Source organism: Coffea arabica, chromosome 1e (genome assembly GCF_036785885.1).
Source record: "Coffea arabica cultivar ET-39 chromosome 1e, Coffea Arabica ET-39 HiFi, whole genome shotgun sequence".
In the NCBI taxonomy this organism is placed as follows: domain Eukaryota; kingdom Viridiplantae; phylum Streptophyta; class Magnoliopsida; order Gentianales; family Rubiaceae; genus Coffea; species Coffea arabica.
The window spans coordinates 46,080,611-46,104,317 of record NC_092311.1 but is presented as its reverse complement, the minus strand read 5'-3'; the positions used below and the strand labels follow the sequence as shown (position 1 = coordinate 46,104,317).

At 36.4% G+C, this 23,707-nt stretch overlaps 4 protein-coding genes across 12 annotated transcripts; 3 read left to right on the top strand and 1 right to left on the bottom strand.

Annotated features, from left to right (window-relative positions):
* The first annotated feature begins 1,510 nt into the window (after positions 1-1,510).
* LOC113707131 (protein NUCLEAR FUSION DEFECTIVE 4) lies at positions 1,511-3,893 on the top strand. The gene has a single exon (XM_027229294.2). It carries the CDS (start codon positions 1,821-1,823, stop codon positions 3,591-3,593), a length of 1,773 nt encoding a protein of 590 aa, XP_027085095.1. The 5' UTR covers positions 1,511-1,820; the 3' UTR covers positions 3,594-3,893.
* Positions 3,894-5,231: 1,338 nt separating this feature from the next.
* LOC113707116 (uncharacterized) lies at positions 5,232-9,105 on the bottom strand. Of its 2 annotated transcripts, none has more exons than XM_027229280.2 (7): positions 8,832-9,105; positions 8,497-8,654; positions 7,072-7,154; positions 6,882-6,968; positions 6,254-6,402; positions 6,032-6,163; positions 5,232-5,714 (listed from the first exon to the last, which is right to left on the bottom strand). In XM_027229280.2, exons 2-7 carry the CDS (start codon positions 8,642-8,644, stop codon positions 5,525-5,527), a joined length of 789 nt encoding a protein of 262 aa, XP_027085081.1. In that variant the 5' UTR covers positions 8,645-8,654; positions 8,832-9,105; the 3' UTR covers positions 5,232-5,524. The 2 variants fall into 2 exon arrangements, with proteins under 2 accessions (XP_027085081.1, XP_027085088.1); XM_027229287.2 differs by having other exon boundaries at positions 5,335-5,714; positions 8,497-8,651; positions 8,832-9,033.
* A 1,888-nt stretch (positions 9,106-10,993) lies between these two features.
* Positions 10,994-17,181, top strand: LOC113707057 (uncharacterized). 8 transcript variants are annotated; one of them, XM_027229244.2, is made up of 13 exons: positions 11,000-11,519; positions 11,633-11,819; positions 12,198-12,260; positions 12,360-12,471; positions 12,665-12,769; positions 12,851-12,927; positions 13,039-13,168; positions 14,062-14,134; positions 14,245-14,436; positions 15,407-15,527; positions 16,221-16,445; positions 16,518-16,570; positions 16,713-17,181. In XM_027229244.2, exons 1-12 carry the CDS (start codon positions 11,443-11,445, stop codon positions 16,563-16,565), a joined length of 1,410 nt encoding a protein of 469 aa, XP_027085045.1. In that variant the 5' UTR covers positions 11,000-11,442; the 3' UTR covers positions 16,566-16,570; positions 16,713-17,181. The 8 variants fall into 8 exon arrangements, 7 of the variants coding, with proteins under 7 accessions (XP_027085045.1, XP_027085031.1, XP_027085038.1 ...); XM_027229230.2 differs by having other exon boundaries at positions 11,001-11,519; positions 16,678-17,181; XM_027229237.2 differs by having other exon boundaries at positions 11,001-11,519; positions 16,518-16,593.
* Positions 17,182-18,410: 1,229 nt separating this feature from the next.
* On the top strand, positions 18,411-21,118 carry LOC113707108 (uncharacterized). Its single transcript, XM_027229272.2, has 8 exons — positions 18,411-18,853; positions 18,949-18,986; positions 19,072-19,180; positions 19,283-19,306; positions 19,390-19,458; positions 20,186-20,264; positions 20,351-20,414; positions 20,656-21,118. Exons 1-8 carry the CDS (start codon positions 18,692-18,694, stop codon positions 20,951-20,953), a joined length of 843 nt encoding a protein of 280 aa, XP_027085073.1. The 5' UTR covers positions 18,411-18,691; the 3' UTR covers positions 20,954-21,118.
* The last annotated feature ends 2,589 nt before the right edge of the window (positions 21,119-23,707 follow it).

The following is a 23,707-nucleotide window of genomic DNA, read 5'->3' as shown; positions in this document are numbered from 1 at the left end:
AATCTGTCCCACCTCAATCCAATTGTTATATATATATTTTTTACAATTTTTAGTATAAACTTGCACAACTTTAATGTAATCGCAAATTATTTATATGGGCTGATAAAATTCACATTTATAATCAGCAAAGAAATCATAATATTCCCATAATGGAGATAGGGCCAGAGGTCCACAACCATTCTGTAATGCAATCAACTGATAATTCTAGCATTATGGTGCAATAGTATGCACCGCCATGTTATTATTTGGTTTAGTCCAACTCAACACAGCTACTGCTCACTGAGTTCACGTAATTGTCCACTAACATGATGAAGTGGAGGACGATGGATTGATAAGTCCTCCTCTGTAACCAACTACAGTTTCATGGCATTCATGATTGACTGCATCTCCTTTCTCGAAATTATGATGAACAGAGGCAAGAAGAATCGAAATACATCCCCTGCTGCCATCACTTTCCTTCTATCTAGGATATGCAGGTCGTGATCAATTGTTTCAGTTTCTTGTGTCGAAAACAATTTCTTGGTTATAAAACATTAAAATTTGTTGTTATTTCTTTTTTCTTTTTTTTTTGGGTTCTTCGGAACTTGTTAGGCCTTTAAGCAAGAAAAAGTTGAAAGAAAGAGTGTGTGTGTTTGTGCCATCAGAAGAAAGTAAACTAATGGTACCCTTTAAGCAAGAGTTCCAGGATGTGCTGCGTGCAATTTCCAGATCATTTTGAGACTAGGGAACTGAGGACCACCAGTTTCTTGATTGCTAAAAATTAGGCGACTAAAGGTTTTACAAGCGGAAAAGTGAAAACACACCACACAAAATTGAGATTAGTAGCCCATGGATGCTGGAAATTATTCAGAATCACCGTTTCTGGAGTATTTACTTCTATTGCCATATGCGAGTCATGTGACAAAAGCGAGAAAATTAAGGAGCAACCAAGAATGGCAGCCCAGGCTCTCTTTTCTTTTAGCTTATCCTTAAATATGTCCAACATTTCTGTCTAAGAAGGCAAATCCAGCCTGGGGGCGTCATATCTCAATATAGCCCCTATCTGAAACGGATCACTGGGAGCTTTTTTGCAATTAGATTCATTATAAATTCTCATTGCCTCATCTATCATCATTAATTTATCCAAAATTTTTTTGTTTGTTTACGCTCCCAATTTATGCTATTTCTGTTTTGGCTTCTTCTGTTTCTGAAATCTGCTCATATTTTCTTCTTTGGCTTGTTCTGCATCCAAAATCAACCCCTATCACATATTTTGCGTCAAGGCACAAATGGTTGCTCCTGTCTCATCTGGGATGTTTTAGGGTGAAAAGGAATCGCCCGTTTGGGTTGCAGTTTTTTTAAGTTTTTATAGAAGAATATACTGTAATGATTCGATGTATATGACATAAAAAGCTGATTAAAAATATGTTCATAAAAAACATAAAAAATTTTGGATGAAAATTTCAATCCAAATGAGGCAGTAGATGCATCCCAATAGAAATATATATACATATATCCGCACAGTTGATGTAAATAAATTTTGGCCTTGAATGTACATTTCTTTTTTCCTTGTACAGGGTACAGACTCATTTAGTCCTAAAGACCAGTTTACACATGTGAATAGCCGAGGGGCAATCACGTTGGCCCTTGAGTTGATGACAGCATTTCACGAGGCTTCCTTTTTTTTCATTGCCCCGAGGTAGCTTCTGCAACCCCACCCATTGACCAACCCTAGCCTAAGCTGTACATTTTTGCAACTAGCCAACCAACTTTATATGTCTGTGTGCTGGTCATCTGAAATTCTGCAAGCTTTCTACACATAGTCATAGAGAAAAGGATACATGGGGGGAGCAAAAATGAGCAATAGCAATTGCACCGGCCACCGTGGAGGCCATGGGGCTATCCCCTTTGCCGTTCATGTTGTTCGAGGACGATGGTTCTCACTTTTTGCCTCCTTTTTGATCATGGCTGGAGCCGGTGCAACTTATCTTTTTGGAACTTACTCTAAAGAGATAAAGTCTTCTCTTGGATATGATCAAACTACACTCAATCTTCTAGGCTTCTTTAAGGACTTTGGTGCAAATGTTGGAGTTTTATCGGGCCTTATTGATGAGGTAGTTCCAACATGGCTTGTGCTCTTGATTGGTGCAGGCATGAATTTTGCTGGCTACTTCATGATATGGTTAACTGTCACCGGGAGAATTGCCAAGCCAAAAGTTTGGATGATGTGCATCTATATATGTGTGGGAGCCAACTCTCAAAATTTTGCCAATACAGGTGCTCTTGTTACTTCTGTTAAAAATTTCCCCGAGAGCAGGGGAATCATGATTGGCCTATTGAAAGGTTTCACTGGACTCAGTGGAGCTATCTTGACACAAGTATACTTGGCTGTGTATGGGAATGATTCCAAGTCTCTTATTCTTCTTATTGCTTGGCTTCCAGCTGCTTTGTCGGTGGTTTTCGTGTACACGATTCGCGAAATGAAGGTTGTTAGGCAGCCAAATCAGTTGAGCATTTTTTACTACTTCCTATTCGTGTCAATTGCGCTTGCATTGTTTCTTATGGTTATGACCATACTTCAAAAAGCAGTAGCTTTCTCACAAGCAGCTTATGCTGGAAGTGCAACTGTGGCTTGTGCTTTGCTCTTTTTTCCTTTACTGATTGCCATTAAACAAGAGTGGCTAATCTGGAAGCAAAGAAACATTTCTAGTCCTACAGTATCTATCGAGATACCGGTAGAAATTGAGCCAAAGCAGACATCGGCAGCTCAATCTTCAAGCAAAAAGATTGATGAGAATCAGACAGCACTTTGGTACCAGAACGTCTTTAAGAAGCCAAAGAGAGGAGATGATTACACTATCCTACAAGCACTTTCGAGCACTGATATGCTCGTTCTGTTTCTTGCAACATTCTGTGGACTGGGATCAAGCTTAACTGCAGTGGATAACTTGGGACAGATAGGAGAATCATTAGGATATCCCACAAAAACCATAAAGTCCTTCGTTTCACTTCTCAGCATATGGAACTTCTTTGGAAGAATCTTTTCTGGTTTCGTCTCCGAAACTCTTCTTGTCAAGTACAAATTTCCAAGAACTCTAATGATGACATTTGTCCTACTCTTGGCTTGCACTGGCTATCTCCTTATTGCCTTTCCTTTCAATGGCTCAGTTTATGTAGCATCCATCATAATTGGATTCTCATTTGGTGCACAACTGCCACTGATTTTTACCATCATTTCCGAGCTTTTTGGCCTCAAACATTACTCGACGTTGTTCAATTGCGGACAGTTGGCCAGCCCCCTTGGCTCATATATCCTAAATGTTAAGGTTACCGGACCTCTTTATGATAGAGAGGCATTGAAAGATCTTGCCAGGAGGGGAATGACTAGGTCATCCGTGAAGGATCTGACATGCATTGGAACTCAATGTTATAGGTTGCCCTTTATCGTATTGGCTAGCATTACTCTCTTTGGAGCTCTTGCTTCATTGATTTTGGTTGCTAGAACTAGAGAATTCTACAGAAGTGATATTTATAAAAAGTTCAGAGATGCAGCAGAGGCAGATGATGATCCAGATATGACATTGCCAACATCCAAAACGGCCACTTCAAAGTAAGTGAAAAAGCATTTGTGGAGATTTATTTAGTCCTGATTTGGCTGCCATAAAAGGTGAAGGAAATGATTATGCTTTTACCTTTTTCCCTACCTTCTGGAAGGTAAAATATACTGCCAACATCATGATGGGCAGTAATAGATTTTTGCCATCGGCTACAGGTTGTAATAACTACTCCATATGTTAAAGCCATGAGGTTACCTTGACCCTCAGTGTCTTTGCTCAAATCCTTGAAGAAGAGGATCTGTACCAAAGTACCAGAGTTTATTTACATCAAACATATGCAGTTGTATTGCTCCATCAGCTCAAAAGTGTAAACCTTTTCAAGATTTTGTCCAAACTAATTAATCTGCTCGTTGTTGACAATAAAGGCCAATGAAGTAGCTCATTGTTTTGGCCGCTATGGTACAGAAGTGGCCAAGTATTCTGAATGGGATGATAAGATTCCTTCATTTGATCATATCCAAACTAGTGCTGATGAACTTAAAGATTAATCAAAATGAGCAAAAGCTGTGTCATTCAGTAGATGTTTTAAATTTTCTGTTTTCTTTTTACCCGAATTGAATATAACCATTTGGACAAAAAAACACACACACAAAACAATTTACCTGACTGACGACTGATTGAATAACAAGCCCAGGTTTTAAATAATCATATGTCGGTGGAGTTTATCAAAATAGGGGTCACAATTTGTCTGTTTGTCTGTAGTCTTTCCGTCATTTGTTTGGAATCTTTATATCGATGTGCATTACTGGCGGTGGTCGTCCACAATTTCGCTATTGGACAATTCACTATTGGACGTCAATTTTCTGCCATAATCTTCTGTCTCTCTATGCCCGTGGCTGATGATAGCCAGGTCCCCAAGCAGCGCATAGCATACAGCAGAAAATTTGGGATTTGTCAAATAAATCAACTTTCTATTTGTGGGATAATGTCAAACTATAGCCTGCCCTCCTTAACAATGACTTGATCTGAAGTTACGTGACATCCAATCCCTCGCCTAGGTGCTTTCTTGTTTTTGAAACCTTGTGATCAGAAGTGACGCGGGTGAACTGAACGCGTCTTTAAAAAGTAATGATCATCCCAGCACCTGAAGAATTTCATCTTATGGGTTTTGGGTATCAATAAGACAATAGAAGTGAATCTTACTTGGTATTTAGATAGAGTATTATTTAAAGAGTAAATTTTATATAAATTATCAGCGTACACGCTATTACGGTTAAATAGATGACACGTGAACAAATTTTGAATTTGACAGTCATAATACAATATAAAATTACTGTAGCATTTTTTTTAATGATTTAATGTATAAAAAGTTAATTGGAAAACATGTACGTGATACAAGCAGAATTTTTAAAATGTCTCCTATAATTTGTACTTCCATCGGATAATTTTCGCTTGAATTCTTGCCTGCAATACTCGAAATTGATACTTCCTTATCTCCTAGTAGTCTCTGAGAAGAGACAAACCTGAAGAAAAAGCAAAAAACCAAAAAGGCCTCTATATGGCCAGTGCCAAAGCACAAGGAATTGCAAAAACCCAATTTCTGATGATGTCCACTGCAGGAGTTACATTACCAAATCCATGCTCTAAATACTGCAAGCTCTCAAGTACACATGCTGGAAAATTAGAATAAGAAGCTGACTAATGATGCATATCATTCAATTAGGTGTCAAAGAATAAGATGTATGTCACTCAAAAGGAAATTCTTAGCGGAGCTACTCAAGCATTAGGGTGAGACATATTTCCTAATAACTGAAACAAGTGCAATGATAAAACACTTTCGGTGCACCATCATTTTCTCTTCCCTAAACTTGAGCCACCTCACCCGGTCAAATGTCCTTTCTCTCACCCATATCTCCAGCAAATTAAAACGAGGATGTACTTCTTTCACATCGAAGGAAACCACTCAGGGTACAACATGGATTCTCCAATCAAGGCTTCACAAGATTTCTAATGAAGTCTTCCAACTGACTTATCTCACCAGTTAAACCAGAAGCTTCTCCAATGACGACTTTGTTGTGACACTGGGAAAATGCAAAGGCTTCACCAGGTGTCCCAAGTGTATATTCATCAGTGACATCTGCCTCAGATACTGCTGTTCTTGATGTCCGAAGCTTGTCACTAGATCAGCAAGAAAATTAAAAAAACCACAACTCAGGTTCTGAAAAATTTAGCAAATAGACGATCAATGAAGATGAAAAGTCATTAGTGAAATTGAAATTGCTATTAAGTGACACAACTTAGTCACATCAAAATAGGCAACAGCATGCAAAACATTGCACAGAAATAATATATATATGTATTAATCTGAAACCACTTGATCAAGTTGGTGCATGAGATGGTTTTGACAGCCAAAGCTAATAATCATAGAGAAGCTACCCAGAACAAAATTTGAATTTAATTATTAAAAAGCCAAACAACAGATTTGATGAGCTTACATTTCTTTCTCCAGCTGTTTTCTGATGAAATCCTTTGTGTGTGCGGTGACTTTATCCACCTTGTTGCAGAGGATGAGAAGTGGAATCTTCCTCTTTACAACACTTGCAGCTGTAAGAACTTCATAGAGATACCTGGGCACATACCAAATAAGAAATACTAATACATTGGTATCTAGAATAAACACTGGTAAGAACAAACAACGCAAGGGCGGATTTAATTACTCTGAGGCAGCACGGCAGTTAGGTAGGAATTCCACAGCATCAACAACAAAGACAACGCCAGCTGCTTGAGGCAAGAACTCATCTAGTTTGGCTCGAAGACGAGAATGCCCAGGAACATCAACAATGTGAACAGGCTTTATCTTGCCCTTCTGCAAGTCCAGGATAGTATCTCCATTAAATGACACTTCAAAACTTACAAGGGAAATGGAAAATAATGTTGAAATGATTCCATCTCACAATATCTAACTGGAGAATCTACTAGATGACAGGTCAACTATCTTATGTTATTGAAGAGAGAACAACTAACATGTCTACATGCACCTTCACTATCACCAATGAGATGGTGACACATATTTTTCATGGTTTATCAAGTCAGATATTATGATATCTTTAGCACTTTCTGTGTTGTATTATCTAGACCTAGAGAATTTTCTATTCCTGAGATAAGAATGGGCAATAAGAGCTGACAAGGATAGAAAAAAAGTTAATATAAACTGGTGTGTTTTCTTGTGTTATTGACAAGATCAGATATCTTCTCAGTAAAAACTCAGCAGCAAGCATCTCCAGTGTCCTAAATGTATCTGAAGTTTCTTTATGCTCATGCATGCTTCTGGCGTAAGCAGGTTACCTTAGTTGTCTCAGAGTGCAGTACAAAGGTGCCTTCATTAGGTTCCATAGATGTCACAGTACCCAGATGAGAGGAGCCATCACGGAGCTTTGATAAAGGCAACGAACAATATGTCAATAGTGAAACACATCAAGTTAATGAAATTTAACACCAAGAGGTACCAGGCGCCCTAATTATACTAAATTCTTACTTGGTAAAAGAGAATGGTTTTTCCACTTCCACTGAGCCCAGTGAGCACAATGGTATTAGATGTTTTGCGTTTGAAAAGTTTAACTGCAATATCAACAAGATATGTATAAACTTCATTAGCTTCTGTGCAGGAAGAAACATTGCAAAAGTAATAAATATCACAAGAAAACATGCATCCTCCAATCAATCAATGCTCATAGACGGTGGGAAAAAAGCATTTATCATAGCAAATGATAGGCATCAGTTTTTAATTTTCTGCACAGAGTAAGTCGATATACTTGAAGTTATTACATGCTGGAAAAAACTATTCACTGAAAAAAGTGGGCACAAAGAGCCTATCTAGTTTCACCTAATGCAATACTAAAAACAAAATCAAATGCCTTGTTTCAATCATATCCATAATTGCAATTTCATGCTTCACACAACTTCTCTTCACCAGAGACAATTTACAGTAGCCCAGACAGACAAATTAATGTTAAATGTGGCACAATCTCCTCTTTTGAAGATATGAGCCGTTATGGTTAAATCTAACTCAAACTAAAATAAAGGTACGCTTGTGGCCCCTCAAAGAAATCAAATAGGCCAAAAGAGCACATTATTATCAGAGCAGCATGCAGCACATTGAAAATATATGATAAGCACACTCACGCACACAGGGCTCAGATGTACACATGTGTATCCACAGGCATGAAAGTTTCTTCTGAATCTCATAAGTCGATGGAAATCTACTGTATGGTAACTCCACCATGCATTTACCAGAACCAGAAAAGCTACATTTGGCAATATCATTAACATACACCATTTTCAGCATAACTAAGATGGTCTATAGGGCACACCAACAAACATAAATGAAGCAACTCTAAATCAGCAGATACGCTCCCCATCGGCAGGTTAAAGGGAATAAAAAAAGGTTCTAACTAAGCAAATACTTATAAGTATGCGGCCGTCATGCAAAAAACTGAAAAATGAAAATTTCATCGTCAACCAAAGTGTTACCATTGCTAAACCTTAAGTAGGTGACAGGCCAGATAGATTATATCTTGCACCCTAATTTAAACCTACAGTTTCCAGCACTAATTACACATATCAAAACTCTAAATAGCATTCATTTGCATTTTAAATAAATAGTTTGATCTATATATCCGTAACACCACTTGCTCAACCTTTAAACCTAAATTACAAGAATAGGAAAATATGCCTTTCATGTTCCACTGCCTAGTTTGTGATCAATTTAACCGGTTTTGCAGACTGCAAATCTCATCAAGTACAACAGCGCTTTAAAGTCACACCCTTTAATTGTTAAGGCGTCGTGTAATAAACATGCAGGAAAATTGATATAGTTCATTCAACAAATAACTTTAGGGTAGCAGAATAAAGTACAGCAGAAAATTCCAATAAGCAAAGCACAAAAAGAAAAGGATATTACTGAGTATGAGTAAAAGCATGGTGAACACGACTACGGCAACGGCGACATAAAGTTGAGCTGGTGATGTCCTCTGAATCAATAACTGAGCTTCTCCTACCCATTTCTGTACATGAATCTTCACTTCTGTCTCTATCTTTTCAAAGTCCATCTCTCACCTACTAAACATACACCACCAAAGAATAGGGATTAATCTGCAATTCAGATTGCAGTTAAAAAAACCCTAGAATTGATAACTCTCTGCTTTCCTATCTATTAGGGCAATTAGATCCCAATTTCAAATTCAGTTCTTTCAAAACGACAATAAAGAGGATTTATGAGCATGCTATATTTTCTACCTCGACAAAAAGGGGTTGAAGTTGAAGGAAACTCCGATGCCGACGGCGGAAGACAATCTGCTCGTGCTGGTGAAATTTCAACCGAAAACAAGTTGGGAAGTTTAAGGGAACGAATAATGGGGCAATGTTGGGGTGGTGGATTTGGGGGAATACGGCAAAGGAGTAGTGTTTGCGGAGGTTGGAGGTGGAGGTGGAGGTGGAGGTGGAGGTGATGAGTCTGGTGACAGTGGCCAGGACCCAGTAGAGAAAAGATCACAAACGGATTGGTTTATTTGCCCCAGTTACCCAAACCCGTTTCTATTTAATATTTCACCCTCTATTTTTGAATTTTTTTTTGCAAGAATCTCTTTGTCCCTCCAAACAAGTTATAAATATTTATTGTTACGGAGGATTCAATATAGAAATGCGACATAAAACCGAAAAGTTATACTAAGAAAGTTGTATTTTGTACATAATTAAATCTAGTACTCGCAAATGATATAAGTGATCCTGTTAAGGGACGATTAATTTCTTGTTAATGCATCCAAATTACTCATATGCACTTCGGAGATTAGTCAAATTTGTGCAGATACTTATATGTTAAATCTAGCAGCAATTATGGCACAAAATGACACAATGAAAAATATAAAAATTCGTCATTTTTAAGATGATTTTTCGCTGACAGTGCCTTTTAGCGCATTTGTTAACACACCTAATATTCACCTAATTTATTATATATATACACATACAAACAACTATTATCTTCTTTTACATTTATATATTTTTCTTATTTAATCTTATCTACCCTCCCTTGTATTTATTTATTTTTTCTAATTAATCTCATATTTTAAAAATTCAACACAAGAAATATATTTTAACGACTGCCCATAAAAAGACCGTTTTAAGATTTATTGACTAGGGAAAGAAAGAACGAAAGAAAGGGATTTTGTTGTTGAAGATAATAGTGACCCTAGTGCTCGTATTCCACGATGAAAGCAGTCAAGGTTTTGGACCATGCATGTTAGGAAAGTAAGCTGCTGAACACAGAATTCTTCTTCTTGCCATTCATCATCAGATGCTACATTTGACATTCATGGCCACCTTTGGCCATATGAAACACGATAGCCTCTCTCTCCTCCAAGATCATTATTACTTAGTTAAGCAGGAAATGTGGAAGTTGGTTGTTTGGTAATATTGGCATTAAAATTTCAGCATTAAGTTCTTCTGACATTCTTCTGCCTCTCTCCAAAAAACCATCCAGCAGATCAGACCATTATCGATTGGGATGGCAAGTGAGATGTTTTCAGGCTTTGCAATGCATCTGCTTCAAGCTGGATAGTTCTCAATATTTGGGAGATGCATGCAGGTGGAATTGATGTTTTTTGGGAGATGCTCGCAAGAAATAAAATGGTTTGTTTGGATAGTCAACTTATCCCAAATATTATTTCGCTTGCATCATAAACACATTTTCCAACCCACCTTTTTATATTCTCAATCACCTTTTTATCTCATATATATCACATCACAAAAAGTACTACAGTAATTATTTTAAATAATATTTCAAATAATACCATATCCAAGCTTCCCTGGAATTGGGGGTAATGATTCAAAGCACTCTCAATCTCCTAGGCTCTCAAAAGACCATATGGAATCAACCATGAATTTTGGAGGCTCTTATTTTTACTCAAATAGGCTGTGTATCCATCGACTTTTCTAGTCTCAAAATCCACAAGTAGTTGCCCCAGCGGATTATGGAATGTAATTGGCGCGATTTTCACAAGCAAATTTGGAACTTGAGCACAATACTATAAGCATTCAATACATTTCAACTTCCAAGGTGTACATCATAATCATGCATACCACAGAAATTAAATAACGAAAAGTAGCCATTTTTTAAAGAAAAACTAGTAAGTTTTCTATGAACATATTTTTCAATCATCTTTTTACTTCACATACATTAAATCGCTACAGTAATTTTTTTACAAAAAATCTAGAAAAATGTAATACAAACCCACTTTTTCTTCTTTTTTTTCATAACAAAAACAAAGTTTTTTTTTTTGTTTTTTAGGATTCTTAAGACCCAATTAATTGAAAGATAAATTTATGAGACGTAAACATTCTATACCTATACCTGTACCTACTCTACTCTACATTCCAGAAAGGGAGACTATCTCAAGAGGGACTTAAAGACCTTCCCAAGACCGTAGTGATCATTTGACCGATAGTTCACTGGTTGGTTGGAACATTAATGGGTCAATTATCTACTCTCAATTTCCCTTATTTCCTTTCTTTTCCAAAAGATTTTTTGGAGAACACAAAAAAAAAATGAAGAAGAAGAAGCTGGTCTATAAGCAGAAATAAATTGGGCCTCAAAAACAATCTGAATGTCCCAAAAGCAGCAGACTAGGCCCAGCCAAGCCGGTTCCCCAGAAAATGATGATAAAAGACAAACAAAACAAAATTACTACTTAATATACTTTCCTTGCCGCGCCTTTCCTCCGGTATTTGGGGTTGTGATGAATTTTGGCGCCTCCGACAGTTAGTAGTTTTTGGAGGAAAATAAAGGGAAACCATTTATCTGTTCGTAAATTTGCCTTAGAAAGATCAACTGTGTGTTGTGGAAGAACGAGATATGGAGGACATTGGTGATTATTTGGACTTCGAATTCGATGAGCCCATCAAAGTTCCTGCCGCCATAAACAAGAAAAAGTAAACCTTTTTCTCTTGTTCTTCTTCTTTTTTAAATTACAAATTTACGATTGTCATAACTCGTAACTGCAACTTCGGTTGAATCTTGAATTTTAATGTTAAATTTTGGGCAGGAAAAAGGTCATAGGTTTGGATGATCTTGTAGCAGATTATTATCAGGAGAAAAGCCAGGTTATTGAAAGGGAATCCAAAAGGGCCAAGTCTGAAAAGCAGATATGTGATTCTGATGATGATTTGGATGAAGAAGATGCTAGACAAGTAAAAGAGTTTGAGGATCATGTTGATGAGTTCCAAAAGGATGTAAATTTACACCTTCTCATTTACCTTTTATTTTAATTAAGATGAGTGATGGAATTGTTGTGTTAACCTAGTTGAAGTTTGCTTGCCCTCTTGAGTTTTTTCTTCACAGCTCTTATTTTTTATTTATCTCAACTACAAGCACGAATTTTATGTTTAGCGTCTCTTAAATTTCTCAAAGATTAAGCCTCAACTGTGAAACTGCGAATGGCTCATGAAATCAGTTATGGTTTGTGTGGTGTACCTGCTACTCAGATAACCGTAAAGCGTCAATTTTTTGGTGTTGTCATGTGGACTAGTTTAGGTCAATTTTGTTACTACATTGAGGTCGAGAGTCTGTCTAGTTTGGAGTGTTATTAAGCATGATCTTCTGTTCTGTAGATGGGTCAAATAAGCAATGATGATGACACACATTTTTGGGGTTTCCAAGTTTTTGGAAATCAGGTGAACTTTCCATGTTTAATTGAAGTTCTTTTTCATAGCGTGACAGTTTGGTTGGCAACCTTTCAGTATAACTTGTGATGTCATTTCTTTTTATGAAAGTTGCAGGAAGTGCTGTCTCCTGTGCGGTTTACTGAAATTGATTGTTGTGAACTCTTACAGTCTTTCCAAAATCACGAACTGAATTCTATGGTTGAACTCGAAATGGAGAAAGGTCTTCCTTGTTGCTTTCTTATACTGACTTTTAGATGATCTTACTCTAGATTAGTTTTACTAGAGCTACCAGTCATATTCCACTCAGTTTAAAATTTCAAGCTAGCTTGAATTTCACTAGGAACAATGTTCTTATGCAATAAGCAGTTTACATTGGATGTCGAAATTCGTTACTTCCTGTAATGGTATTGCAGGAGAAACGTTTCTTGAAGGATTACTAACAAATGGGTGGCTCTTGAAGTTGGTTTTTATAAGTGGTCAGTTGGAGGATTCCATAGCAACATGGACGTTCAATCTCAGTAAGTGAGAGTTTCTTCTGAAGAGATCAGGTCGCAGTGCTATTTACATTGAATTTAACATTTTTCAGTTACCTTATGCAGTGTTGTATTCATCAAAGGATGTGCTGAGAAGAAGTGCATGTGACTTATGGTGTAGCATCCTTCTGCACAAAAACAAGGTTGCTTATTTTCTGTTTCATAGCGCACTTAGTCAAGTTTTCTACATGCAGACAAACATGACTGTCTTTCTTTTGTTTGGAACTGTATTAAATGTCTTCGTTATTAATCAGCCGGACCATTCGAGTATCAAGTTGGAATGGGTACCTAGCCATTCTGAACTAAAAAAAGCGCTTGAAGTATATGGCTTTCAATTGGATTCTTCTTCGAAGTCATCATCTGATGTTGAGATGGTTCCTGCAGGTTGAAATCTACATCTTCAATGCTTTAGTTCTAGATATTGTATTCACACATCTTCTGTTTTAAGTGGGTAATCCTCCTGAGAGAATGTATAATTACCTTTACCGAAATAATACTACAAGTTGCATGAAAATTCACCAAGAAGATGGTTGGGGTTGGTGGATAAGAAATTAGGAAATCGAAATGGAGAAGCTGCTCTTGCAACATTCTTGTTTAGCCATGCAGCTCTGAATGAAATTATTTGGTTTTTTTTTTCTTTGTTAGGCATTTGATCTGGTCCAAGACGAACTACTATAGGGAGCTTATTAAAGCCATGGAATTCAGAGTATGGTAAAGTAGCTGCGGCGTGGGGAACAACCCCTTTAGTGGGTGTCACAACTTTCTACTGCATGGCCTGTCAAACAAAGCTTGCCTTTGGCATTTAATTTTCTCCTACCAAAACATGCTTCATATACACTGAAAACTGGTGCCTTTCAGGACACTGCTCTGACCTTACCAGTTGTTGTGGCTATGTATATTCTCAACAGTGTAGAATAAGAAACTTGACTAAAGAGAGTTCTTTTGAAATGATTTCCCTTGTGAGAGAAGGAAAGAAAAAATGAAAAGAGACACCGAGAGCACAAGGATGCCAAGGACCATATTGAAATTTATCCTGGATTTTCCTTATCAATTTCAGTCTTTAAGTTCACGCTTGTCTTGCTAAAGTGAATAGAAATAAATAAACAAAAGTAAAAATTCCAGGCTAAGCTATTCTGTGGGTTTTATGCTAGTGTTAAATGCTTAACTGAAAAATGGATTTTAGGTCGTAGGGTTGTTTTTCTTTGATTTGATTCAACAAGGTAGTAACTTACGAATTTGTAACCTTTTTTGGTGGCATTCTTGTCGATTCTTTTCAGATTCTGATTGTCCAGGACCGCCTCAGAATATTCAATACTGGATTAAATATGTTAGAGTTTGCTTCCAAGTAAGGTATGACCTAACTGAATTTTTTGCTGCTTCTAATATTTCAGCTATATAGAGAATCCTCATATTAAGTACTGCAAATCTTCTACTGGTTTGACTGTACTTTTCTTTTGTAGGAACACATGGGGAATCTTATCTTCATCAGAGGCAGAGGATTTGACATATATAATTATCACTATGTTTCTAGATCGCGTAATGTTGGGCCTCTCCGTGGTTCTACATGAGTGTCTGGTTGCAGCTATTAGTTACTTCAAATATGATGAATGGCAAGCAAGCTGTCACCAAATAGCAAAATGCCTTGCATTAAGGTTTTCTAGATGCTTATAATGTTTTAGTCCCTTCTGCATTAATTTAGAGAATTAGTATGTTTTGCTTTATCTGGTGCCTTTCCTTGTCATTTGTCTCTCTTTGGTTATCATATAGGAATTTTAGAAACTGTACTTGGAATTATCCTTAATAATGGGTATGGACGAAACAAAATTGGGAGATTTAAAGGTGCGTAAGTATTGTTCCTGACTTGGTTGAGTTTGATATGGTAAATCGAGAGAATATTCTCATCCATGTTTCATTATGAGACAGAAGGCCAAAAGTTTTGTATCCGACAAGCGTTGTCAGTGTGACAACTAATTGCTCATGTCATGAGACAGAAGGCCAAAAGTCTCGTATGTGACAAGTGTTAATTACTCATATCAAGTATGGGAACTTTCTGCTTGTGGATAGGTTTGTGAAGTTATGGATAGTGCATTTAGTATGACCTTCCAAGGATGCTGCTTCCCTGTCCCAGATTATTTGAGCATTACAAATTTGCACATAGTTTAAGATATATCATCTCTATAATCATGAGACATGTCACAATACACCAAAGTTACCTTCAATTTACATTTTGTGATTAATTGTCCAGAGGACTAATGCATTCTCAAAAAGGGAATGTTGTTTATGAGTCTATGACTTAAAATTCTAGGTTATCTTTATTTGTATCCCACATCCAAGTCTGATACCTACCAATTGGTTCATGAGATTGTACATGAGACACGTAATGATCAAGTGGACATTTTCTGGAGAGAGTGAAGTGGATGGAGGTTAACATTGGGCAGAGAAAGTGCATGAGAATGTTGGAATTGCTTTTTTTTATGCTTTTAGATGATCTGCTAAGCAAAATAATCTGCTATGTTTAAAGCCATTGTCAGCCTTTTTCTTCATCCTTTTGTTTTCCTTCACCAAGTTTTTGCTACAGATAATTTGCTGATCTTTTCTTACTATGGATTTTGTTTAATGAAGACTGCCTGCAGATGTAAATTGCCTGAGAATTGTAGACAGTATCTCAGCAATTGATGGGCGTAGTAAGCACCTCAGAAGTGCTGTGGCTTTCCAATTTCTTGTGAAATGCTTTGATGCTAAGGTACAACTTGATGTTGGTATCACTGTTATATCAATTGATGGTCTGCATCCATTTGTACTTTTGTGCACAATGTGTGCGTGTTATCATAGAAGATACATTTCTTGGCTGATTGTTGGACATAAGCTGCCTTTTTTAGGCTTTTCTCCTACTTTACTTCAGAATAATTTTATTTCGTACTAACTCATTATATCTGAGCACTTAACCTAGCTGAAGCATTCATTAGCTTTAAGGGAAGACATCAGATTCTGACACTAAGACAGATTTTAGAACCTAGCCTTTTTGACCTGATCACTATACGACTAAAATTAATGTGAGAAAATCTGAAAACTGCCAAACTTAATAAGTATTATGTTGCTTGACTCTACCCAGATTGGTGGAAAGTATGTTCTAGAACTGTCAATCTTTAGAAGATTAACTGATTCTTTTCTAGTGCTTTATGCTTTGCTTAGCTAATTTACCGTTGCGGTCACCTTCTTGCTACCTTGATGTAGTTTGAATCTGGTTGTTTATACTATTGGTTGTCTTGCAGCAAGATAGTAATATGTCTATAATATTAGTTTGCAGTATGTGGTTTCTAGCTAATAGGCTGTTTAACTTGATGACTGCTTGCTGGTGTTCCTATTTGCTGCCCTGTGGTTTATCAACCAATTGTCCTGAATTTCTGCTGCTTTTCATCTTGTTACTTCATTAAAGGTACTTGATGCAGAAGAGATCTTGAGGTTGCTGATCTCAATTAATGTGAGAGACAACAAATGTAACCTTTTCAAGATGTATATAGGCTTGAGTTTGGCAGAAAATTGGCTCTTATTCGATCCCCTGTTGAAAGACAAACCAATCCTACGTGAAATGTGGGGTCTCTGTTTACGTAACTGTTCTTGTCAAATTACCAGTACGGATTTGAGGCCCTTTGCTTCAAAGGTAAGAACTTGATGTTCTCTCTCATCTCTTAATAAATTTACAAGTAGTACTGAAAATATATTGATATTGCAGGTCCGGTGTAAAGCTACATATCTTCTTCAAGGAACTTCCAGTAGATGATTAAGGTAGGCCTTCCTTGAGCCGCTAGGTATTGTTCTGGGAACTCTTCTCATCTGCTTTACTTAGTACAGCCAGAATAAGAACATCTGGCGTATAATTTGTCTTTATTCAGTAACAAGTCCAAGGCTGTTCTAACTCGCGAAGCAGCCGACAGGGGATTTGGGTTGTTTAGTTCAGACGAGACTCAGCTGACTCCTTCCAACACTACAGTTACTCAAAGCCAAGTAATACCATTTTCGCTGTCATCATGGTTGTTTTGGACACTAACTGTTTCCTACGGATCAGTGCTTGAAGAGTGTTTTTGGAAGGCAAAGCTAGCTGCCTGCCCTTTTGGATGTCCGGTGAAGTATGATGATGTCCGAGCCATTTTGCCTGTAAGCAAGTCTTTTTTGTGTAAATGTTGGCAATATCAGACCTGGAGATCAACAAACTGTGTCTCGGGTGACTGGGCAGTAGTAGTCCTGTGAACTTGCTAGATTTTTCGCTTCACTATTCTCGTAATCTTCTGAACTATACATGTCGGGTGATTGTCAACAATTTTTTGGCGAGATCATGTTGAAGAATGATGTACAGTGCAAATCAAGAATGAAGTTAATTTCCCGGATCCTTTCTTTTACTAGCTTGGCGTGTTTTATTTTCACATTAGTTCTGTAATGTTGAAAGAAGATTAAGATGGGCATTTGCCTTGTGCCATCGACTTACAATTGATAATCCTGAAAGATAGCATAGATAATCCTCAAATATATAAATCCTCAAATTCAACGTAATTGTACTTTAATTACTATATGAAAGATAGCACCACAAGCCACTCAGATTTGTAATTTAAAGAAGTTGAAGTCGAAGCAGCAGTAAAAAGAAAAAAAAAATTGCAATTCTTGAATCCGTCGAGGAAAAGAATAAATTTATGTTTTTTTTGTTTGAACAACAATTTTTCTGGAAAGTATTCTTCCTCCTTCAATGCAGAAAGATGTGTTCGCAAAGAAACTTGTCTATTACATTACTCGCCAAAAGTTGCATAAATGGTCAAATTATTGATGCTAAAATTTAAAAAAAAAATCAAACTTCTTAGTTTTCTTGTACACTAAATACTAATTTCATAACAGTTGACACATATTAAAACATAAGCTAAACTTTTTCAAAAAAAAAAAAAAATCTTTTGAAAATTACTCTTACACAAATAAGAGAAGATTTAGAACATGGAATCCATAATTATAGACCAACTATGGAAGTGTAAAATATGTAAATCTATCTTTTTCGTAGTAAATAACATTCAAATCATTAGGTTCAGTTTAGTTGCAAATCATTTTTAGGATTTTGCACACCTTTCAAATATATTTTAGGCCAATCTTAACAAAGTAGTGTAAAATTTTTAGAACTCCTTTTTCTTTTTCCTTTCTTCAATTTTGAAGTTTCAAAAACGGGTTAACATAGGCTCAGGGTTCGGAGAAAGCGCTCTGGCAAGTAGCAACTTTTAAATGTAAGAGGCTCGGATCCGTGCCAACCACCCTTTAGCTTCGGACAGCCGTTGGAGATCCGAACCTGCGCTCACTTTTCCAAAACTGTGCCTTTTCAATTTTTTTATCAGTGCTTGCTAAAATACTGTATTGCATCTTTGGCGCTTTCTCAATCTTTTTCTTTTGCTCCCCTTTAATTTCAATTCTCTCGTATCATTGTCTACTGATTCCTTCTGTTTCAGAGGGAACGATTAAATCTTTGGTAGGAAAGTTAAAGGGAAATTCTTGCTTCAGTCTTCTTTACAGACAAGTGTGTTCAAGAATTCTCCCTTCTGATTCTATTTCTATAGAAAAAAAATCTTTATCTATCTATATATATATATATATATACATACACCACATTCATTCATTGATTTGGTAATTTTATTACACAATCAGAAATCCCAGAATACCATTTTTCTTATTTCTTGTCCCTTTTTTATTTTTACTTCTGGGGCTCCGGGTGATTTGAAAATAAACTTTAATCTTAAACATTTTATGATTTCTGTTCGAAAAATTTTCTGGGTTTTAAATCTTGAACTTGTCTGTTGAACACAAACTTGATTTTCACAAAATTGAAGTTTTGGTGTAATTTAAGGTTTAAGGTCACTTCGAGGTTTTATTTGGTACACAATGAAAGGGGATAGAATGGCAAAGAGGTCTTCTTTTGGGAGCGTCGTCAGGAGAAGATTGTCAGATATTACCAATTCTGCTCCACAGCCTAGATCTCCAAGCAATGTAGAAAAGCCCTCCTTGGATCCTTCTTCTAAGGAATATATTGATCATCTTGCCAAGGTAAAGTTTTTCTTGGTCATATTTACTTCTGCTGGTGTTCGTTGTACTTGGTTATTATTTTTTATAATTTGTTTGTATTTGGATGTTTGAAACAGGAAAATATGGCACTGGTCAAGCTTATTCAAGATAAAAAGTACGCTTTAATTGTTGTTTTTGTGTTGTGATAAAAAGTATGCTTAGCAGTTTCCCTAGAACTTATTTCTGGAATCTAATTACAGTAAGGCGATTGAATTGAATGGAATTGAGCTCCAAAAACTCAGAATCAATCTTCAGAAGATGCAAATGCAGAATTGGAATCTTGCTCAAGCCAATAGTGTTATGATAGCGGTTAGTTTCTTTTCCATCAGTTCAAAAGTTAGTCCTTTTAATACTCTGCAAGAAAATTTTGCCATTGTCCTCTATAACGTGTCTAATCTTCTGATTGTGCAGGAACTTAATTTCGGGAAAGAAAAGGTTAGCTCTTCTTATTGCAATAGTAATTAACGAATTCTGCTCATTTCTGAAGGAGTGGTCTTAGAAAATTTAACTTGTTCCAGATGAAGACCCTACAGCACGAGATTTCCTGCAAGGAGGCACTTCTTAAATCAAGGAGTTTGGAAATCAAGGTAAGTTTTTTTCAATCAGAAGAGATTCCTTTAGTTTCAGTAGAATCTTTAGTTTCAGATGTTCACTGATCGGTACATGAATAAGCATTTCCCCTCCGAAGCTGGATATTGCACTGCGAAGCTAGATTTTCTCCTTTTTCAAGAGAAATTGTGTGACTCTTTCAGCTCATATTTGAAGTTTCACAAAGACTAAGAGATCCTCAACCCAGCTTAAAACATCTTTTGCATTAGAAGATCATAGTTCAGCAATTTTATCACAAGAAAGGCATATGGTAGGAGGCCATAATTTAGCGTATCTGGTGTCTGATCTAATAATGCATTTGAAGACCATAACTTAGCATTTTTATGGAATTATTTTTGCTAATTCACATGCCTATATTATGGACGAGTGACAACCGGGAGAGCTTCAAGTAGGACACTGAAGATGCATCTAAAAGTTAAAACAAATTTGTGATTGCATTTTCTCGGACGTTCATGGAAGAGATTTTCCATTATCTCTCGTGTTCATGCTTTTGAAGGACGTAACCGAGTGGAAAAGTTGGACTTTACTGTTTAAACTTGATCAAAATAACAATCATGTGTTGTCATAGCTGAGTTTGATCTATGTATTACTCTGAAATAAAATTGAGAAAGATTAAAGGCAGGAAGATAATAGGGTTCGTAACTACCATTTTCATCAATCAGTAAGTCATTGTAGTAATCAGTTTATGTCACTTGCTGGCTTCAGGAGAGAGAGGTGATTCCTGCAGAAGAAACCAAACTTGATAATAGCAAGAGCAGGAGGCCCCGCTTCACAAGAAGTAGATGTAAGTGCCTAATACATATGATTTTGTTGCCTGCTTATGTATGCATTTTAGTTATTCAAGTTTGTTACTTGTCTATGTTTTTGCAGCCGTAGGCCATTGTACAACTGTATCCCATCAAGTTGCAGCAAAGGAGGCGGCAGAAAACAAGAGGTTCAAGTCCTCGCCCTGCATGATTAAGCATTTGTGACTGAAAAATCACATCTTGAAAGTTCTAGGCAGATAAGCTGTGGGGTGAAATTATCCCTAAGCTTCCAGCTCTCCTTAGAATCCGTACCCCTATGGCCATCTGTTACATTTTAACGATCATTTCAATATCTTATCTAAACAGTTATCAGCCTTTGCACATAAGAAGATGGCTTTTTCTAATCTCTATTCTACATTCTTGCTGCAGGCTCTGTTTAAGGAGGCAGTCGGCTAGTTCCAAAATGCAACAGCCGGAAAACAAAGAAAACTTGTTCGAATTAGAGGACGTGATGCTGCCAACTGCTGGCGTACCGACTGATTTTGGACCAGCTTCATCACCTTTTACTTACAAAGACTGTAAAGATGATAAGCAACATGGTGCTGAACACAGATCTAGACGACCAGAAAGAACCTCAATTGGTGGAAGACCATTAAGAAAGGCAGCTGAGAAGGTTCAATCCTACAAAGAAGTCCCTTTAAATAGTAAAATGAGGAGAGCAAATTGAGCTGTATGAAATTTGAAAATCAGAGTCTTGTGCTATATATTTAGCCTGCAGATTTGCTCTTCTGCACTCATAGATTATGGTTATGTCAATTTGGTTTTGATTTTGTGTAATGTGTGTATACTTCATGTCACCATCTATAACAGTACAGCAACTCTTCATTGTCCCTCGTCTTTTTTTTCTTTTTTTTTCCTAAGATGAAAAAACCCTCATTCTCCCTCATTTTTAATTGTGTAGTTGTAATACATACATACATACATGTATTGAAAAAGGGGTAAATTTAGTTAGATCATTTTTTTCCTTTTCTTTTTCTTTTTCTTTTTAGTAGGTGGGGGGGTGGAGATGGGGTTGCAGAAAATTATAGGCTGGATAGAAAGCAACATGGTTAATGTGACATTTTAATAGGCTTACTATTTAAGGTTGTTGTTTGCTAAATGTGAATTGGTTTGGGCTGATAATGGTACATTATTGTACTTGCCAAGAGTAAGTGTTTGAACTGAACCTTGTAGCCCATGCAACTATCTGTCATAAATAAGATTGGACAAGATAGCAGAAAAGGCTGCAGCGTTGGGCACCTGTCCCCGAATGCAACAATAATTACATGATCGTTGGCTCCATTTAAGTATTACCGTAGAACCACTGAATTCATGGCTGTTAAAAAGGGTTTTTTTTTTTTTTTTTTGTGAGTACAGACTCCACCGATGAAGGTCAATTAAGACCGCCACAAATTGTGACAAATTTGTGGGAGATAGGGATTGAACCCCTGACCTCCAGCATCAACTTTAATGGTGATGACCACTGGACCAAATAGCCAGTGGCCTGTTAAAAAGGGATTAAATCTCTCCTTTAATTGTAAATTGAGGGGTTCGAACTTCACTTATAATAAAAAAAATAATTTAAAGGAGATATTAAAGTATTCATTTGATCTAATCAGGTTCCTATATACAGTCTCTTTAGACTTTTTTTTCTCTAAATTAAGACAGATTAGATTATGAAAATATTATCGATGCTATAAAATAAATAAGTATACCATAGCTTTCTGGTCAAAACAGGAAAAAGCTGATATGATGAGTGATGACCCTAGTCGCAGATCCCAAAACACTGTCCACCTGAATATGCATATAATTTTTGCTGGCTACACGAACGTGCAGGTTGTAACTTGTAAGACGGGGGAAGGATGGTTAGGCAAGTTTGTTTTTTTGGTAAAAGGAGTTCTGGTTAGACGAGTGAGTTCGTACGTGAATGTGCACTTTTTTGGGATAGAGCTCTATTGGCAAAAAAAAAATTTAATAGCACCGCAAATATGTTTTTGTATTACTTTTTAATATTTTTAATTATTTTTTTATTTCATATACATTACATTATAAAAAATCTTATGCTATTTTTTTAAAATATTATTCCAAATAATTTTCTATCCAAATACACTAGACTATTTTATCTGCATCATATTCAATTACCTTTTAATTATTTTACATGCATCGCATCATAGAATGTGCTATAATGTTAGCCTAAATAATTTTCAAGTAATCTTCCATCCCATTTAAGAATATTTAAATGTACAATTTATATTCCAATTACATCACTGCAATGTACTAAAATGAACCCCTCCCCCCCTCCCCAAAAAAAAAAAAAAAAGAATAAAAGGGAGGATGGATTGCGGTTTTTCGTCGGAAAATTACGTCGTTTTCCGTGATCACATTTCCCTATTACCTTTTTTCCTCACATACATCAAATCGCTACAGTAATTTTTTCATAAAAAATCATGGAAAATGCAATCCAAACACAACCTTTATATTCCAATTACAAATCACCTTCTGCAATTAATCACTTTAAGAAAAATCTCAAACACTTCCCCTCCTCTTTTGCTTTAATAAGGGAGGATGAAATGCTTTAGTCTTTTTCATAAAATTCAAATGTTAATTGCTTTCACCTATTAAGCCAAGTGCCTCCAATCTTGTTTATACTTCTTGAACACCAAATTCCACAGGACTAGCACTCAGTTAGTTATAAACCCTTGTCAAGATTCCAGTTTCTGAATGCAACTTACTTCTGGAAATCCGAATTCCACATGACTGGGAACTCAATTAGTTATACTGATACACCCTCGTCAAGATTCAAGCCGATTGCAGATCTCCTGCCATAGAATGGGAAACAGTGAAGAAAACAAAGAAAGGATACATTTACTTTTCATACCTCTCATTGGTAGGGACAAAAGTAATATTAGTCCATCATTATACTGAGTCCAATACCACATCGAGACAAGAAAACGCGTTACATCATTTCTTGGGTCATCCACGTGTTTTTACTTTTCCCTTTTTTTTATGCTTTTGCTTTTGGGTACATATACATCATGATTTTTAGATTTTTGGCAAAAAAAAAAAAAACATTTTTGAATAGTCATTACATTTTATGTTGAAACATGCTCATGTAGAGACAGAAATGTCCATTATATATAAACTTATAAAATCACACAGTCAATATGCACAATTATAATTCTCTATTCTCAATAAAATTTAAACTGTTGATTTAATTTTTTTTATTTAGATCAAAAAAATCGATCTGGAGCGATTATTAAGTATATCTAGTAATTGAATCCAAAGATCCACTTGGACACACGAGAATTCCACTTGATTTTATTCAACGTGTCAAGTGTACTCCACTTAACATGTAAATATGCAAATGGAATCCTTATATATATATTCACAAGAAGCTTCTCTATTGATTCTGGACCAACTACTAGTAGTTGTTTCGAGAACC

Coding starts and splice junctions, on each gene's coding strand:
- LOC113707131 (XM_027229294.2), top strand. CDS start 1,821: ATGGGGGGAGCAAAAATGAGCAATAGCAATTGCACCGGCCACCGTGGA.
- LOC113707116 (XM_027229280.2), bottom strand. CDS start 8,644: ATGGACTTTGAAAAGATAGAGACAGAAGTGAAGATTCATGTACAGAAA. Junction 7,155..8,496: donor CATGCTTTTACTCATACTCA/GTAATATCCTTT, acceptor TTGATATTGCAG/TTAAACTTTTCAAACGCAAA. Junction 6,969..7,071: donor AAACCATTCTCTTTTACCAA/GTAAGAATTTAG, acceptor CCTTTATCAAAG/CTCCGTGATGGCTCCTCTCA.
- LOC113707057 (XM_027229244.2), top strand. CDS start 11,443: ATGGAGGACATTGGTGATTATTTGGACTTCGAATTCGATGAGCCCATC. Junction 12,472..12,664: donor TGAACTCGAAATGGAGAAAG/GTCTTCCTTGTT, acceptor ATGGTATTGCAG/GAGAAACGTTTCTTGAAGGA. Junction 13,169..14,061: donor TGTTGAGATGGTTCCTGCAG/GTTGAAATCTAC, acceptor GATTCTTTTCAG/ATTCTGATTGTCCAGGACCG.
- LOC113707108 (XM_027229272.2), top strand. CDS start 18,692: ATGAAAGGGGATAGAATGGCAAAGAGGTCTTCTTTTGGGAGCGTCGTC. Junction 18,987..19,071: donor AAGCTTATTCAAGATAAAAA/GTACGCTTTAAT, acceptor ATCTAATTACAG/TAAGGCGATTGAATTGAATG. Junction 20,415..20,655: donor GAGGCGGCAGAAAACAAGAG/GTTCAAGTCCTC, acceptor TTCTTGCTGCAG/GCTCTGTTTAAGGAGGCAGT.